We start from the raw sequence: 14,691 nt of genomic DNA, 5'->3' as shown, positions 1-14,691 counted from the left end.
GAATTTGCTCTCGATCATTAATCATCCTGACAGCTTGAAAAACAACGTTTCCTCCTTAATGACTGTATTTGAGTAATCACGTCTGCTTATTTCCATGAAGCTTCTCTCTCTCTCTCTTTCTCAATCAGATAGCTCTCTCTGCCTTGCTTTATGTTGCAGTCCACATGTGTATTTTGGAGCCTTTTCTTTGACCTCCCAAAGTCTCCGGCGTGGCGTCTGCTATGGGTCACACTAGCCAATTATGGCGTGTTGTGTTCGTGAAGAGGGTAAAAAACCACGAGGAATGAGAGAATGTGGCCGTGAGGATCCAGATGCAGAAGGCAGAGGATCGTGTCCCCCTCTCTCCATGTGCCAAAACCACCGGCAGCCGCTGCTGGCCTCCAGGCCTCCACTGGTCACTGCCAAAGCACGTTTCTCTGTTAAGCACTGGGTTTATGATGCATGAGAGCTGACAACTGAGCTAGGAGCCCTTACAGCTCAGCCAGATAAAAACCAGCTGGGGCCATGCACATTAGCAGAGAAGCCATAATTGCATTTGCCCTCTTGTACACCACTAAACTCATTCTGTTGACTTTAAAAAAAAAGCCATAAGGCAAGAGAGGTCTCAGTAATTCTTTTTTTCAGAAATAAAAATACCTGCTCCAGTGCAGGCAGATTTATTGTTGGATGTGGGTAATTTAACATACGAGTAGTAGTGTAGTGGATGGGGTGACAGAGCTTTTTTTCTTTTTTCTTTAAGCGAGAAAAGTGTATTTTCAACATTTCTCCCAGCCTGTGGGTGGATGTAAGTGATGGGTTTATGGTGGTTTAGAAACATCAGTACAGCATGGCTGACATCTGTGTCCGCTTTATTTTTGGACTGCTTGAAAAGCCCTCATAGTCAGATGATGGATGAAGTGATAAAGTTGGAGAGAAGACAAAGTGAAAGCAGAGGAGTCCATTTCTGGGAAACAGTGTGTGATCTGTAACTCAGAGACAAGTCAGAAAAGAAGCATCGGGGCAGATGTTTGTAATTTGTGACTACGCCTAATGATTTTAATGCAGGAAATTTCACAGCGTCTGACAGCAAAGGAGAAGACACAACAAAAAATTCTGGAGATCAATCGATTGATTAAAAAAAAAATCTGCATTTTTAAAATCTAATTTCTCCCAGTGTTTCATCTGCACCGGTTTGGGCTGATAGAGAGGTTAGAGGCTTGTCATGTAATGAAGGGGCAGCTCCACAGTCTGTCACCATTAATCATCAGGGCTGTCAGGCTGCTCCAAGGACTCACTTATATCAACCAGAATAATACCAGAAGGCTTTTTATACATTGCAGCGAAATGTGTTCGCAACACTGGTTTTAAATTAGAGTGCTAAATTTAAAAAGAAAACAAAGACGTCTGCAACCAACACATTGGAAAAGCAGCGCTGTTATGTGATGGATGAAACCATGGGTAAACCATATTGCTTAAATATAGATGTAATAGTCAGTGGGTGCCCTCCATCTCCCCTCCTGCTGCTTCTCAGTTCCCTTTGCACAGAACATTTCGTCCCCCCAAAAAAGGTTTGAGGAAAAAAGAAATAAATATAATGACTACTCAAAACAAACCCAAATCAGTGGTTAATAAGTAAAGTATGTTTACAATGTTTAAAATGCAAAAACTGTAAACATTGTGTCCCTTTCTATGAAGATTTCATACAGTCAGCAGCTCTGTGAGGTTGCTGCAAGTCAGCGCACACATGACTGTGTTCACTGACTTTTATACAGTCAATGAGCTGTGCCAAGTGGTACTCTCCAGAGATAAAAAAAAAAAAAAACATGAACCCGATGCAGAAGATCCTCTCGGTGCCATTTAAGGCTGGCTGCTAAATGGAGTCATTGTCCTTAGACTCCCATGTTAAAATGTTCAACTATACAGCATAAAAAAAAGCATAACAACACATCCATCTGAATACTGGAGTTGGGTGCATGACCGCATTGACTGACAGGTGATAGTGCGGTCATGTGTCTGCTAAGCCTCATCCACTATGTTGGAGCATTTTTAATGGTTTATCTGAATAATACTGTGATGTGCTATGTGGTGCAGACCATCCTAGAATTTACCATAAAACTGAAATATTTCATTAGTCTGTTACGTGGCGCTAATTAGCCTGTATGTTTGTTAATAGTTTTGCTAACCAAGCTAGCTAACGCTAACTGAGACCGTCCAGCTTCTTAATTCACGTTATTTAGTTGCAGTCAGGGTTGCTGTCTGTAACATCCTGCAGCTAGAAAGCCTTGGTGTGATTGCCATCGCTGAAGAAAGAAGAAATGTTGTGCACGTGGTTTGTTGGCTTTGCAAGTGATGGTGCAGCTGCTGCAATGGGCTGATAGAGGGGAACAGTCACGCTCCTTTGTGGAAAGATCAACCATAACCTAACCATCATTCACTGCTTCATTTACTGACTCATTCATGCAGTGAGTCTTTTTTTTCCACACATTTGACTTCAAAGTTGGGACATCAAGACATCAGTGGAATAGGATGTCTTTATCGCTGTCTAGTGATTTTCATATGTGGGTAGAAGAGGGTAAAGTGCTGCAGACACAAGAAAGCGAAAAAATAAATAAATCTGGCAACAAAACAGTGTGATTTCTCTGGAATCTACTATAGTGCAATATTTATTAATTCTTTCTTTAAACTAAAAGTATTTTGTGATAATGCATTTTGACATTTTTTTTTAGATTTAATGTTAAATAAACAGTACAACTGGTCAAACAATTGGAAGGATGGTTTAATGCTAGCATCTTAAACTGTTTGTATTGTTGCATTTGATTGTGAGTTTCTGAAGAAGAAAAGTTGAGATTAGAATTATTGCACATATTAGATTTTTCTTTTAAAATTAGATTAAAAAAAAAAACATTACAATGTGGTTATTTTTTTAAGAGCTGGACAGGCCTCAAGACCTCTGTGTTTACTGAATTATTTTTATAGCATTTTTCTGTGTTTTTAATAATGAAAATCCTGTCAGAGATTTCTTCCTGTTAAAAGGGAGTTTTTTCTTCCCACTGTCTTCAAGTGCTTGTTCATAGATGGTTGGCTGGATGTTGGGGGTTTCTCTCCATGATTTTAGTGTCTCTACCTTACAATATAAAAAAGCAACTTGAAGTGACTGTTACAATTTGGCGCTATATAAGTAAATTTTAATTGAACGTCACTTGCCTTATTTAAATTACTTGATTTAGATCTAAACTTTTATCTATATATTAAATTACAGAGAATTTTGTTTGTTTTTTGTAAGCTAGCTAAATAGGCTTCAAGGTATGGTGGACCTAAAATGAAAAATTAGAAAGAAAGAATATTTCACAAAACAATAAAATGGAAACATATTCTGAATGCTTTTGTTTCGTGAAACAGTGTTCTTCATCTTGTTTTGTTTTGTGTAATGATGCTGTTTGTCTCACCTCCAGGTCACCACAGAAAAGTTATTGTCTGTAGAAAATTGTTTGGTAATTCATCCCATAGGTGTTGAGTTGCTCTAAATCAAAAATACTAACCTCATGGGGCCACTAGGAAAAACAAATTACCAGTGTCACCAGGATTCATTGCAAAACACCCCCTCAGTGTCCTGTGATAATATCACAGCACTGGACTGGTTCAGTTTGCCTCGGCATTAGTAAATATAAAGTCAGTCTAATTTAAACCTTAATATTGGAAGACTGTAAATGTGTTTAAACACCAGATTGGATATTACAAACGTAATTAGAAGTTGCCAAAAGCCGCTCTATATTTTTTAATAACTTGTGGTGGTGAATGAGTTATTATCACTGTTGTAGAATGAGCTAAACATCCACTGGGGGTTGAACCCCCAAACATTTTTTGCTACCCTAAACTAATATAAAAGTAGATCTGATATTTTGTAACCTCAAATTTATAACTGATCTTTAATATTAAACTGAGGTGATACATTTCACAAGGAAAGGGTTAAATCTAAATTTGGGATGACAAACTGTTGAGGTGTTTTCACCTCTGAAAGAAATAAAAAACTGGCTTCCTACCCTTCAGCAAAAAGAAAGACGTGCGTGGCCTTTTTCCGTTTCTGGCTTCTTGAATAATTTCATTAACATTACTTAAACCATTTTCAAGCAAATGAGTAGAAGATTACCACAGAGGCAGGTGACGTTGCCTCCTGGTAACATACAGATATCACTGGTCACCAATAGGTGGCATCCCAATCCAACGCCATACCATCTTTGCTACAGTAAACACAAGTGACTGATAACACCTGAAGAGGAAATGTGGAGAGAAATCCAACGAAAACAACTCAAAATATCCTCGAGTCTGGCACTGAAAGAGAGAAGTGAAACTTAACTGGTAACAACTGCCAACTTATTTCTTAGAGCTAATAAACTAAAGCGTGTCTGTTTTCTGGGGCATATCTGACAACATAAAACACTCAGAGAGGGGGGACTGCTGAACTCAGCCCCACAACAGCAAGTCAGACCACTGAAACAGGAGCGCTCGCTCTTGTTACAGGCCGCTTTGACCCCTCTGGGAGCCTTGTCAGAGTTGTGATTGACCAGCATGGGTCATCTATACTTTGCCAAGGGTGTCACGGAGTCATGTTGCTAGGAAATGGCATATTACTGCTGCCAATCACACGCTGGCTGCGGTAACCTGAGCAACTGTCAGGGCTCCGTCTCGATCGCACGGAAAGCTGCTGCTAGTGGCTACAGTGTATATACATTACATCTCGACAGGCACAAATGTCGCCATTTTTCACGAAGCGCACTTGAACGCCAAATCTGGGAGCATTAAATCAGGATGCTTTAGCTTGAGGTTGACATGGAATAAACTGGAGCTCAACGGTAAAGCACACCCGACGTCGTCAATCAAGTAACTGTTTTCGCTGTAAGAATAGCTGCCTGTACACATCTGGATCACGTATACTGTCGCCTCGCTGACATATATGCTCAGAAGGGTTTACGCCTGCCTTTCACCACTTCACTTGTTTTTCCTTTAAAAGGTAGGAATCTGCAAAGTGGCAGAACTGGTCTGGGAAATGTTTCGGACACTTTTCTTGTCGGTACCGATTTTTCTGAGAAGTGCTGACATAAGTAAACGTCTTGTTATTAATCACGAAATGACATTTGTCAGGTGTTGGTTGTCAAGTATTTCCAACAAAGGCAACACAGTGAATTAAGCCTAGGGTTAACAAATGCACTACAAAAAGCTAATAAAAGAGAAATCTTTGACTGAAAGCCATTCACATCAGAAATGAAGACAACAAAATATACATCTTCAGTGTTGTTTATTTACTAAAATATGACCTCCCCTTTCACTGGATCCCACCACAGGGTGCTCCAGGTTTACAAAAAATATCACATCTCAGTTGATTTGCCGTGTGAAAATAAAAACAATCAAAAGAGGCGAGGAGCTCGGAGAGAGATGTGACTGTAACATTCATTCTCGGAGAAGTTTTAAGACAACGCATTCCACACCTGCCGTGTGTGCACTTGAAAACGAGGAGAGATTTATGTGGTAAACTTTACAGTCAGCTCCCCTTTTATAAAATAAATACAAGTTCTCAGTAGGAATAAAAGGAGAAAAAACAAAACAAAACAAGGAACCAAAACAGATGATCACAAACCACGGGGGCAAACCAAGTGTGTGCACTGCGCTGAGCTTACAGGCATCTGATGCAGGGAGAAAGCCACTGCAGTCACACTAACACCGATCCCGATGCTGGAGCTCGCTGCCATTTCAAAATCATCATCATCAACATTTGCAACGAGAACCCTGAAAATCCCAGAGCTGTCACGCAGCGTCCATCCATCAATCAGGCGAGTCCACAGGGCGGCAAGTGTCCTCTCAGGGCAGTTGCGCCTGCTGCAGAAGCATCCGAGCAATGTGCAGACATGCAAGAGCTGCGTGTCCACTGAATGTTAGCAGTAGGTCCTGGTTTGAAACAACAAATCTTGTATAAACAGATAATGTATAAAGAACCAAGAAAAAAAAGATGAAGATGCTCTCAAGTTAAAATCCAGGAGTCGAAAGTCCCTCCCAGTTCCACTTGAAGTTGCTGCGAAGTCAGAGGAAGCAGCAAGTTGCAGTGATTAAAGTTAAAGTAACCATCAAGACGTTTTGGGGAGCGTGCTTATTAACGTCCTGGCTGAGCAGATGAACACACACACACACACACACACACACTCAATATGAAGCGACAGCCAGCAGATACTAAGCTTAGCATACAGGCTGAAGATGGAGTGAACTCTGTGAGGGGCACGTGTTAACCTGCTCCTCAGCTAAAATCTCTGCTAGCTCGTTCAGTATTTTACCCCTTCTCCATGCTAAGCTAAGCTAAATGAACTGGCTTCATATTTAAAATAGAAATTCGCCAGCGGCGTCAATCTTCTCATCTGACTCTTAGCCAGGAAACAAATAAGCATTATTTCCCAACACGTTGAACTATTCCTCTAAAGATTTAAGTAGGTGGTGCATCACTGGTATCCTAGAGCCGACGCAGACCCCAGTCTTTGACTGTAGAGTGCGTAATGAGGGTAGTATGGACCTGTGGTGGGCAGAGAGTGCAGGGAGATGGAGGAGGGTCCAGAGGGGAGATGGACCTTACTGTAGGGGTGATAGCGAGCCAGACCCAGGCTGGGGGGAGCCCTGAGAGAAAGAGAGCTGGGCATGGAGCCTGGACTGTTCTGATGTGGGAGGTGAAGGTGGCAGGAGGCAGGCCCTGAGGAGGAAGCAGAGAGCAGCTTACTGTCTATCCCCACCGGCAGGGCTGTGTGCGTGCGGAGGTGAGCCAGGAGTTCGTCTGACGTTGCGAAGCGCTTGTCGCACGGCCCTCCGGCTGAGACCCAGTTGCAAGCGTGTGGCAGGGGATCATTGGGGAGCATGAAGCCATATGTGTAGAGGGGATGAGAGAGGGAGGAGGATGCACTGGATGACAAGGAGCTTTGGTGGAGAGAGTGGAGGGGGTGGGAGGGATACACCAGTGGGAAGCTGGATTTGAGGGTGGAGGAAGGGTCGTGGATGCAGGAGTTGCAGTTGCTTCCACCAAGATGGGATACACTTGGGTAACTTAGACAGTAGGGGTCCCTGCATAAACCCTGCATGAAGGAGGGAGGGGAGGCGCCCGTAAGAGGGCTGGAGCTTGGGTGCTTTCCTGGTACGCCCATGCTGCCCACGCTCAGGCTCGACTTGGTCGGGTCCAGCCCAGGAACAAACTGGGATGGGTAGCCTGCGTAGCCCCCCACTACAGATCCGTGGTAGCCCATATTTGAGGAAGGCAGAGGGAAGAGCGGCTGGCTGGTCTTATAAGGAGAAATGGGCGTAACGTGTCCAGGGCCAAGGTTAGGCTGGGTGGGCTCTGCTTTGCCTGCGTCATGGTTGGAGCCTCCGTCAGAGCTTCCGTTACTGCAGTTTGTGCTGGCCCGAACATGACTAGAGTTAGCGTGGTGCGGGCTGTCCGAGCTTGCCTTGTTTACCTCGGCGTCTTTTTTGGGATTTGTGTTATTGTTGTTATTATTATTGCTGCTCGTGCTGGTGGGACTGCTCTGGTCACATGCAGATTCACCAGTGGGACTCTGGGAGTGTGGGGCATGCTGTCCACCTGGAGAGTGGCTCTGTTTGGAAAGCTGCTGAGCATGTCCCGGTGGGGTGCTGCTCCTGGCTCTGGAGCTGGGCGACACAGCGTGAGGCGGATAGGACTGCTGGCCACTGGTTGAATTTCCATTAGCGGTAGTGCTACTGCTTCTGGGCACCCTGAAGCCGACTTTGTCACTGCCGGAGCCGCTGCTGCTGGTGGCGCCGTCTCTGCGACATTCACCGCTGCCTTTGTTGTAGGGCTTGAAGCTGGATTTGTCCTCCAGGGTGTGGCGGTGCTCGCTGAGCTTCAGGCTGGAGACAGATGACCGACTGCTGGGCTCCTTGTCCCCCTGACTGCAGGAGGAGTTGAGCTTGGAGGAAGAAGGAGGGTCCGGTTTACCAATCTGAGAGCAGGTCTGAGCAAGCAAGGCAAGGGGACTCTTCTTTGCATCCAGCTACAACAAAATTAAACAAGTTTTACTACATTTTTAAAGCTTTCCAAAAAAAAAAAAAAAAAAAAAAACCCAGAAGTTTTGTGTGACTTTGTGTAGGCCTGCTGATGGTTATTATGTACCAAATGCTTTATTGCTCTGTGCATAAAATGCCAGAGGGGTCTTTGTAACTTCCTAGAAGTTAGGGGGAGGTGTTTAAGCTTTAAGCTTCAGATGATTACAAATTAATCAGCATTTTAAAGCATAAAAACAAAGAAAAAAAGGCTTTTCTGTAACATCAATTACACTGCACTCAGTGCCTTTGTTCTTTAGGAAAACATCTGACATTTGAGAACTTCACCCTGTGCTCTGGGAAGGTGGAATGGCTTCTTTTAGACACTAAAGTAGGCTAATACAAAAAAAGCGATTCACTTAAGTTTAAAAAATAATAAATATTATTATTACATCACATGTTAGCAGAAAAAGCTAGAAAAGGATTTGATTATCTAAAACAATCTTCATTAACTTTAACAATTTATCAACAAATCAGTTTTTAATTTTGGAGTAAATTGCGAATAAAATTAAATAGATATCAGTTTATCGCAGTGTGTGTGTGTGTGTGTGTGTGTGTGTGTGTGTGTGTGTGTGTGTGTGTGTGTGTGTGGAGTTAAAAAAAAAACAAAAAACAACAACACCACAGACCAGGGCATATTATCAGCTCCCTGCAAATGCGGGATTGTTTTTATCTGTTGTCATAGCAGATTTTAGCCCTCTGTTGCGACATATCCACAGATCTGCAGTGTAAGAACAGTCCTCTCTACAAAGGAACGCTAAAAAAAAAAAAAATGAATAAATAAAAGTCCATAAATACCTCGATGCTCACTGGTGCGGGTGTTAGAGGCTGTAAATATTCCGGGTGTAGCAAGTGTCCGGTGTGCGCCGTCAACATCTTGATAATTCGGATAGGAAGCCGCTTTGCCTGTCGAAGTGGGTCCAGAGGGGTCAACAAAGAGAGCGCAGCACCGGGACGGGACTTCTTAGGAACGCTGGTCTCACTGAGCTCGATCCGCGCGCTAACTCGATCAGCAGCTGATCCTGAAGGGAGATATTTCATTGGAGAGAGGGCGCAAGGGGTGGCCGTGGACGTGCGTTACTTTATTTAAAAAATAAAAATAAAAAAAAATAAAAAACTTGTAAAAAATAGTAATAATAAAATAAAGGATAAAAAATAATAATAAATAATGATTCAAAATGGGTTTGGTAAATATAATCCAGCGGACATGAAACACAGACGGGCGTCCTTAAATGTCCCGAAGGACGGAGAAGCCTTTCAGTCCCAGTGCGCTACTTCATTTGGAGCATCCTCGTCCCAAACACGGCTCCTGTATTCCGACTTCAAACCCCACAAAATAAAAAAAAATAAATAACAATAATAATAAAGTCCACAAAGAAGAGCACGGTGTCCTTTCTGGCAAGGCGCAAACGAGAAAAAAAGCCACTTGAGAGTCCGAGTGCTCGGGAAACGTCCCACTGCGTGTCTCCGTGCAGGACTTCAGCAGCTCACTGATCACAACTGGCGGACTTCAAAGTGCAGCAGCCGCCGTCCGTCCGCTGGGTGGCCGCATCGGTAATAAGCGGGGCGGGGAGGACGTTCGTGAAGGCGGAGCCACCTCGGTCTGCAAGTGACGATCGTTACTCTTTTGATTTGTTTATCTGATCATCCGTGGGGGGGGGGGGGTGTCACAGGGTATATTTACTCAAATACTATACTGAAATATCATTTTCAAGTATGTGGAGGATATGGAAAGCTACGAGTGACAAAAATGAATTAAATAAGTTGTGAAATATTTAATTAAATGTGTCCCGAGTTTATTAAATTGGGAAATAAATAATTGAGAATTAAATAATTATTCGTAGAATTATTTGATTAATTCATCATCATCATCATCATCATCATTTATTTATATAGCACTTTAAAAACACACCTAGTAGACCAAAGTGCTGTACAATACTAATATGCACATAGTAATAAAACCAGACATAGCAATAAAAATAAATAAATAAATATCAGTTACCCACAGAGTTAAAAGCCAAGGAATAAAAAGAGGTTTTTAATAAAGACTTAAAAACTGGCACTGATGTAGCCTGTCTAATATGGAGAGGAAGGTTATTCCAAAGCATCGGCGCTGCAACAGAGAACGCTCGGTCTCCTCAAAGTTTCAGCCGTGACTTTGGCACCAAAAGCAGCAACTGCTCAGCTGACCAAAGGGAACGAGTGGGGACGTGGGGCTTCAACAAGTCAGACAAATAAACAGGTGCCAGACAATTTAGAGATTTAAAAACCAATAAAAGGACTTTAAAACGGGTCCTAAATTCAATTGGAAGCCAGTGTAGAGAGGCCAAAATCGGAGTGATGTGATCAAATTTCCTTCTGCCAGTTAAAAATCGTGCCGCAGCATTTTGCACTAATTGCAAGCGTGACAGAGTGCCCTGCCCAACCCCTATTAAAAGAGAATTGCAATAATCTAAACGTGAGGTAATAAAAGGCATGAATAACACTTTCCAAGTCAGGCTTGGAAAGAAAGGGCTTAACCTTCGATAAACGTCTGAGGTGATAGAATGCTGATTTTACCACCCCGTTTACGTGACCATCAAAGGTAAGTGCAGAATCAATTTTAATTCCGAGATTTGTGATCGAACTCTTTAGTTGGGAAGTCAAAGCTGCAAGATCAACATCTTGAGTATGAGAAAAACGATTTGTGCCAAATAAAATCGCTTCTGTCTTCCAATCATTAAAATTTAAAAAGTTTTTTGCCATCCATGCTTTGACATCAGTAAGGCAGTCAAGCAGAGGTCGACTTGGGATACTATCAGAATGACTAAAAGGTAAATAGAGCTGGCAGTCATCTGCATATAGATGGAATGGCACTTTATGTTTTCGGAAAATCGCGCCAAGAGGCAGAAGGTACAGTGAAAACAATAACGGCCCAAGAATAGATCCCTGTGGCACACCCCACAGTAGAGGGGCCACAGAGGATGAAGCCGACCCCAACTTAACACAAAAGGTCCCATTTAAGAGATAGGACTTTAACCACAAAAGTGCCGAACCAGAAATTCCCACACAGTGCTGTAAGCGGGAGATCAGCAAATCGTGATCCACTGTGTCAAATGCAGCGGTCATGTCCAACAAGACCAGCACTGCATATTTACCATGGTCTGTCGCTCTCAGGATGTCATTCATAACTTTTACGAGGGTTGTCTCCGTACTGTGGAATGGCTTAAAGCCGGGCTGAAAGATTTCTGGCAATTTAGAGTCATTCAACTAGTCCATCAACTGATGGACTATAACTGATTAAGAACATGCAGTTAATTATTGAATGATGTGTTTATTTAATTCATTTTGGCACTTGTGGTTTGTGCACAGCTAAATCTGAATTGGACCAGAATACCAAAGGGTTCTGTTGACACCATGCTAATTATTATGGCTCTGAAGAATAACAGTTGTATAAATTTTTATTAGATAAAATCATAGTTTTTAAAGATACATATACAAATGAGCAGAAACAAGATATATGCATATATAAACTGCTAGTGCATGGTTCCTATACAAACCCATGTGCATTAAACAATATGCCCATACAATTTAGTGACCGTTTTGTTGTTTTTGTTTATTAAAAACTTAGAGAACAGGATGTCTCAAACACTAAATGATGGTGTGAGTTTGCAAAAACAGCAGTTTTTAACCACAGTATTATAGGATGTTGCTTTGACACTGCACAAGTACTCTATAAAGCATGGAGTAAACTGTTACCAGGAGATATATTTTAAAAAGTTCTGTGTTATTATTACCCCCATTTGGGGGTAATAATAACTCTTTAAAGCAAACACAACAGTGAAAACCTTTTGTGTTTGTGGAATCAAACTATGGAATAGTCTTTCAGCAGGTCTTCAGCAATAGTCAAACATTTTACAGTTTAAAAAAGGATTTCAAGAAACAATTTATTTGTATTTAAATTTCCATATTTAGTGTACATATGCACATACATTTTAAAAAGAAAAGTGTCTACTTGTGCCCATTTGTAATGTGTCAGTTGTAGCAGAATTAACTTGTCATCTTACTTGCCTGTGATGGTCCCTTCATGGTTTTTGAAACTGCACACAACTTTCAAGCTCCCTCACACTCACCATTCCACATGCTCAATTACATTACAATCCACTCTGATTAGTTAAGAAGTGTGACAAAGTGGAGGAGCAGTTGCAATGCTCTCCATTTGTCCCATATGTGTTTACCTTTTCTTTGCACATTGTAAACATTATTCTGTTTCTATGTATTTGCTATGATTTGCTATTTGTCATGCAACATTGCTTCACTCACTATCTCGGGTTTGTTTGTGTAAGCATTCTGTTGCCAGCAAATCAAACATTCTGCAAATTAAGACAAATACTAAGTTATGTTTCTTTATATTTTATTATGTTACAGATTAAGTCATTTGTTCATACTTACTTTGTTTGTCTTTTCAGTCGTCATAAGGGTCAGGTGTGGGGAACCGCCTGCCTGGCATGTCCTCATTTTAAAGTCCTGATGATGTCACATATGACATCAGCAGGTCAAACCAAGTGGAGGGGTTTCTTTTTCCATAGAGATGCTTCCTTTTGTTTGTGTTAAGGTTTAAAGGGATTTGTTGAATGTTTTCCGTTAATACTGCCATTTAGTTGTGTAAATGTGCATGTTAGAAGTGTGTAGAGGCTTTGTGTTTTTGGATAATCTGTGTAGAGTTTTAGATCCCTCAGTTGAGTGAGTGGTACTGGCTGGGCAATTGGAGGGAAATTGATGGCCCTATTTAAAGCCAGTCTCTACCAGATGCAGGAGAGAGGAGAGTTGAGCTGTGTCACCAGATCCATGTTATGTTGAGTATTGTTAATAGAGTTTGTTTGGAGAGGAAGTTTTGTTAAGTTACATTAAATTAAGTTCACTGTAAACAAATTGCTCACCCTGGAACCCTGAAATGTCTGCATAGTCTGCTTCCCTACCACCTTCCTTGACGTTCGAGTCCGACTACTTCACAAGAAGAACCTGCCATAATATGGATCAGTGTAGTGGCTGAATAGGCTTATTTGCTGTACACCAGCACAAACACACCAATAAGGCAAGAGATTCCACATATTAACTGTGAACAAGGCTTATCTGTTTATCAAGGACCATTCCAGGTGACAGCCTCATGAAGCTGCTTAAGATACAGCTGATAGCGTGCAAAGCTGTCATCAAGGCAAACTCTGAGGAATCTGAAATATGAAACGTGTTTTGTTTACACAGTTTCTCACACGGCAAAATTCCATGTATGTGATTTTATAATGTGGATAATGTGGATAATGTGGATAATGGATAATGTGGATCTTCTACTGTGTTCTACAGAAAATACATATGTAGAGTAAAGAAAAAAAATGTGGACATTTGTTTATGCACAGATGGCCTTACATATGACTACAGAATAGTTGGGCATGCAGAGGAGTTCATGGCCTACTCAGGAACTGCAAGGTATCAGGTCCTGCGGCTCCAAAACAAGCTCAAATCTTCACCCTGGTTTTTGCCAAATATGGCAATGCATTGTGACCAAACATCTCCAAGTTGGTTTCATCAGTCCAAAGGACATTAATCCTGAAATCCTGTGCTTTGTTCAGGTGAGACGTTTGCAAAGGTTTGCAATGTTGCAATGTTGCCATGCTCTTTTCATAAACACAGAGGCCTTTCTCCTGGCAATCTTTCCAAACACGCCACACCTGTTCTGCCTTTTTCTAATTGTACGGTCATGAACTTTAGTAAAATCATAATTCACGTCGGCAGTAATGACACCCGGTTACGCCAATCGGAGGTCACTAAAATCAATATTGAATCGGTGTGTAACTTTGCCAAAACAATGTCGGACTCTGTAGTTTTCTCTGGTCCCCTCCCCAATCAGACCAGGAGTGACATGTTTAGCCGCATGTTCTCCTTAAATTGCTGGCTGTCTGAGTGGTGTCCCAGAAATGATGTGGGCTTCATAGATAATTGGCAAACCTTCTGGAGGAAACCTGGTCTTGTTAGGAGAGATGGCATCCATCCCACTTTGGATGGAGCAGCTCTCATTTCTAGAAATATCGACAAATTTATTAAACCCCTCAAAACATGACTATCCAGAGTTGGGACCAGGAAGCAGAGTTGCAGTCTTACACGCCTCTCTGCAGCTTCTCTCCTCCTGCTACCCCCCCAAAAACCCATCTCCATAGAGACTGTGTCTGCTTCCAAAAAGACAAAAAACAAACTAAAAACCAGCAACAAACAACTTAAACATTTACAAAGAAAGAACAATACAGTATCCACATCTGAACCAAAGAGTAAAACAGTGAAATGTGGATTATTAAATATTAGGTCTCTCTCCTCCAAGTCTCTGTTAGTACATGACTTAATAATTGATCAACAAATTGATTTACTCTGCCTTACAGAAACCTGGTTGCAGCAGGATGATTATGTTAGTTTAAATGAATCAACACCCCCGAGTCATTCTAACTACCAGAAATCTCGAAGCACAGGTCGAGGGGGTGGTGTGGCAGCAATTTTTCACACCAGTCTATTAATTAATGAAAGACCAAGACAGACTTTTAATTCATTTGAAAGCCTGATGCTTAGCATTGTCCCCCCCAGCTGTGAAACTCAGAAACCAGT

General features: G+C 41.8%; 1 protein-coding gene across 2 annotated transcripts; it reads right to left on the bottom strand.

Moving 5' to 3' along the window:
- Positions 1-1,916: 1,916 nt before the first annotated feature.
- Positions 1,917-13,037, bottom strand: LOC146513961 (zinc finger protein 703-like). 2 transcript variants are annotated; one of them, XM_085168192.1, is made up of 3 exons: positions 12,496-13,037; positions 8,863-9,667; positions 1,917-8,015 (listed from the first exon to the last, which is right to left on the bottom strand). In XM_085168192.1, the coding sequence occupies exons 2-3, from the start codon at positions 9,103-9,105 to the stop codon at positions 6,462-6,464; spliced, it is 1,797 nt and encodes a 598-aa protein (XP_085024318.1). In that variant the 5' UTR covers positions 9,106-9,667; positions 12,496-13,037; the 3' UTR covers positions 1,917-6,461. The 2 variants fall into 2 exon arrangements, with proteins under 2 accessions (XP_085024318.1, XP_085024319.1); XM_085168193.1 differs by having other exon boundaries at positions 8,863-9,086; positions 12,496-13,036.
- Positions 13,038-14,691: the final 1,654 nt, after the last annotated feature.

Source organism: Neolamprologus multifasciatus, chromosome 7 (assembly GCF_963576455.1).
Source record: "Neolamprologus multifasciatus chromosome 7, fNeoMul1.2, whole genome shotgun sequence".
In the NCBI taxonomy this organism is placed as follows: domain Eukaryota; kingdom Metazoa; phylum Chordata; class Actinopteri; order Cichliformes; family Cichlidae; genus Neolamprologus; species Neolamprologus multifasciatus.
Note: the sequence above shows the minus strand (reverse complement) of the source record. Positions and strands in the feature narration are given on the sequence as shown.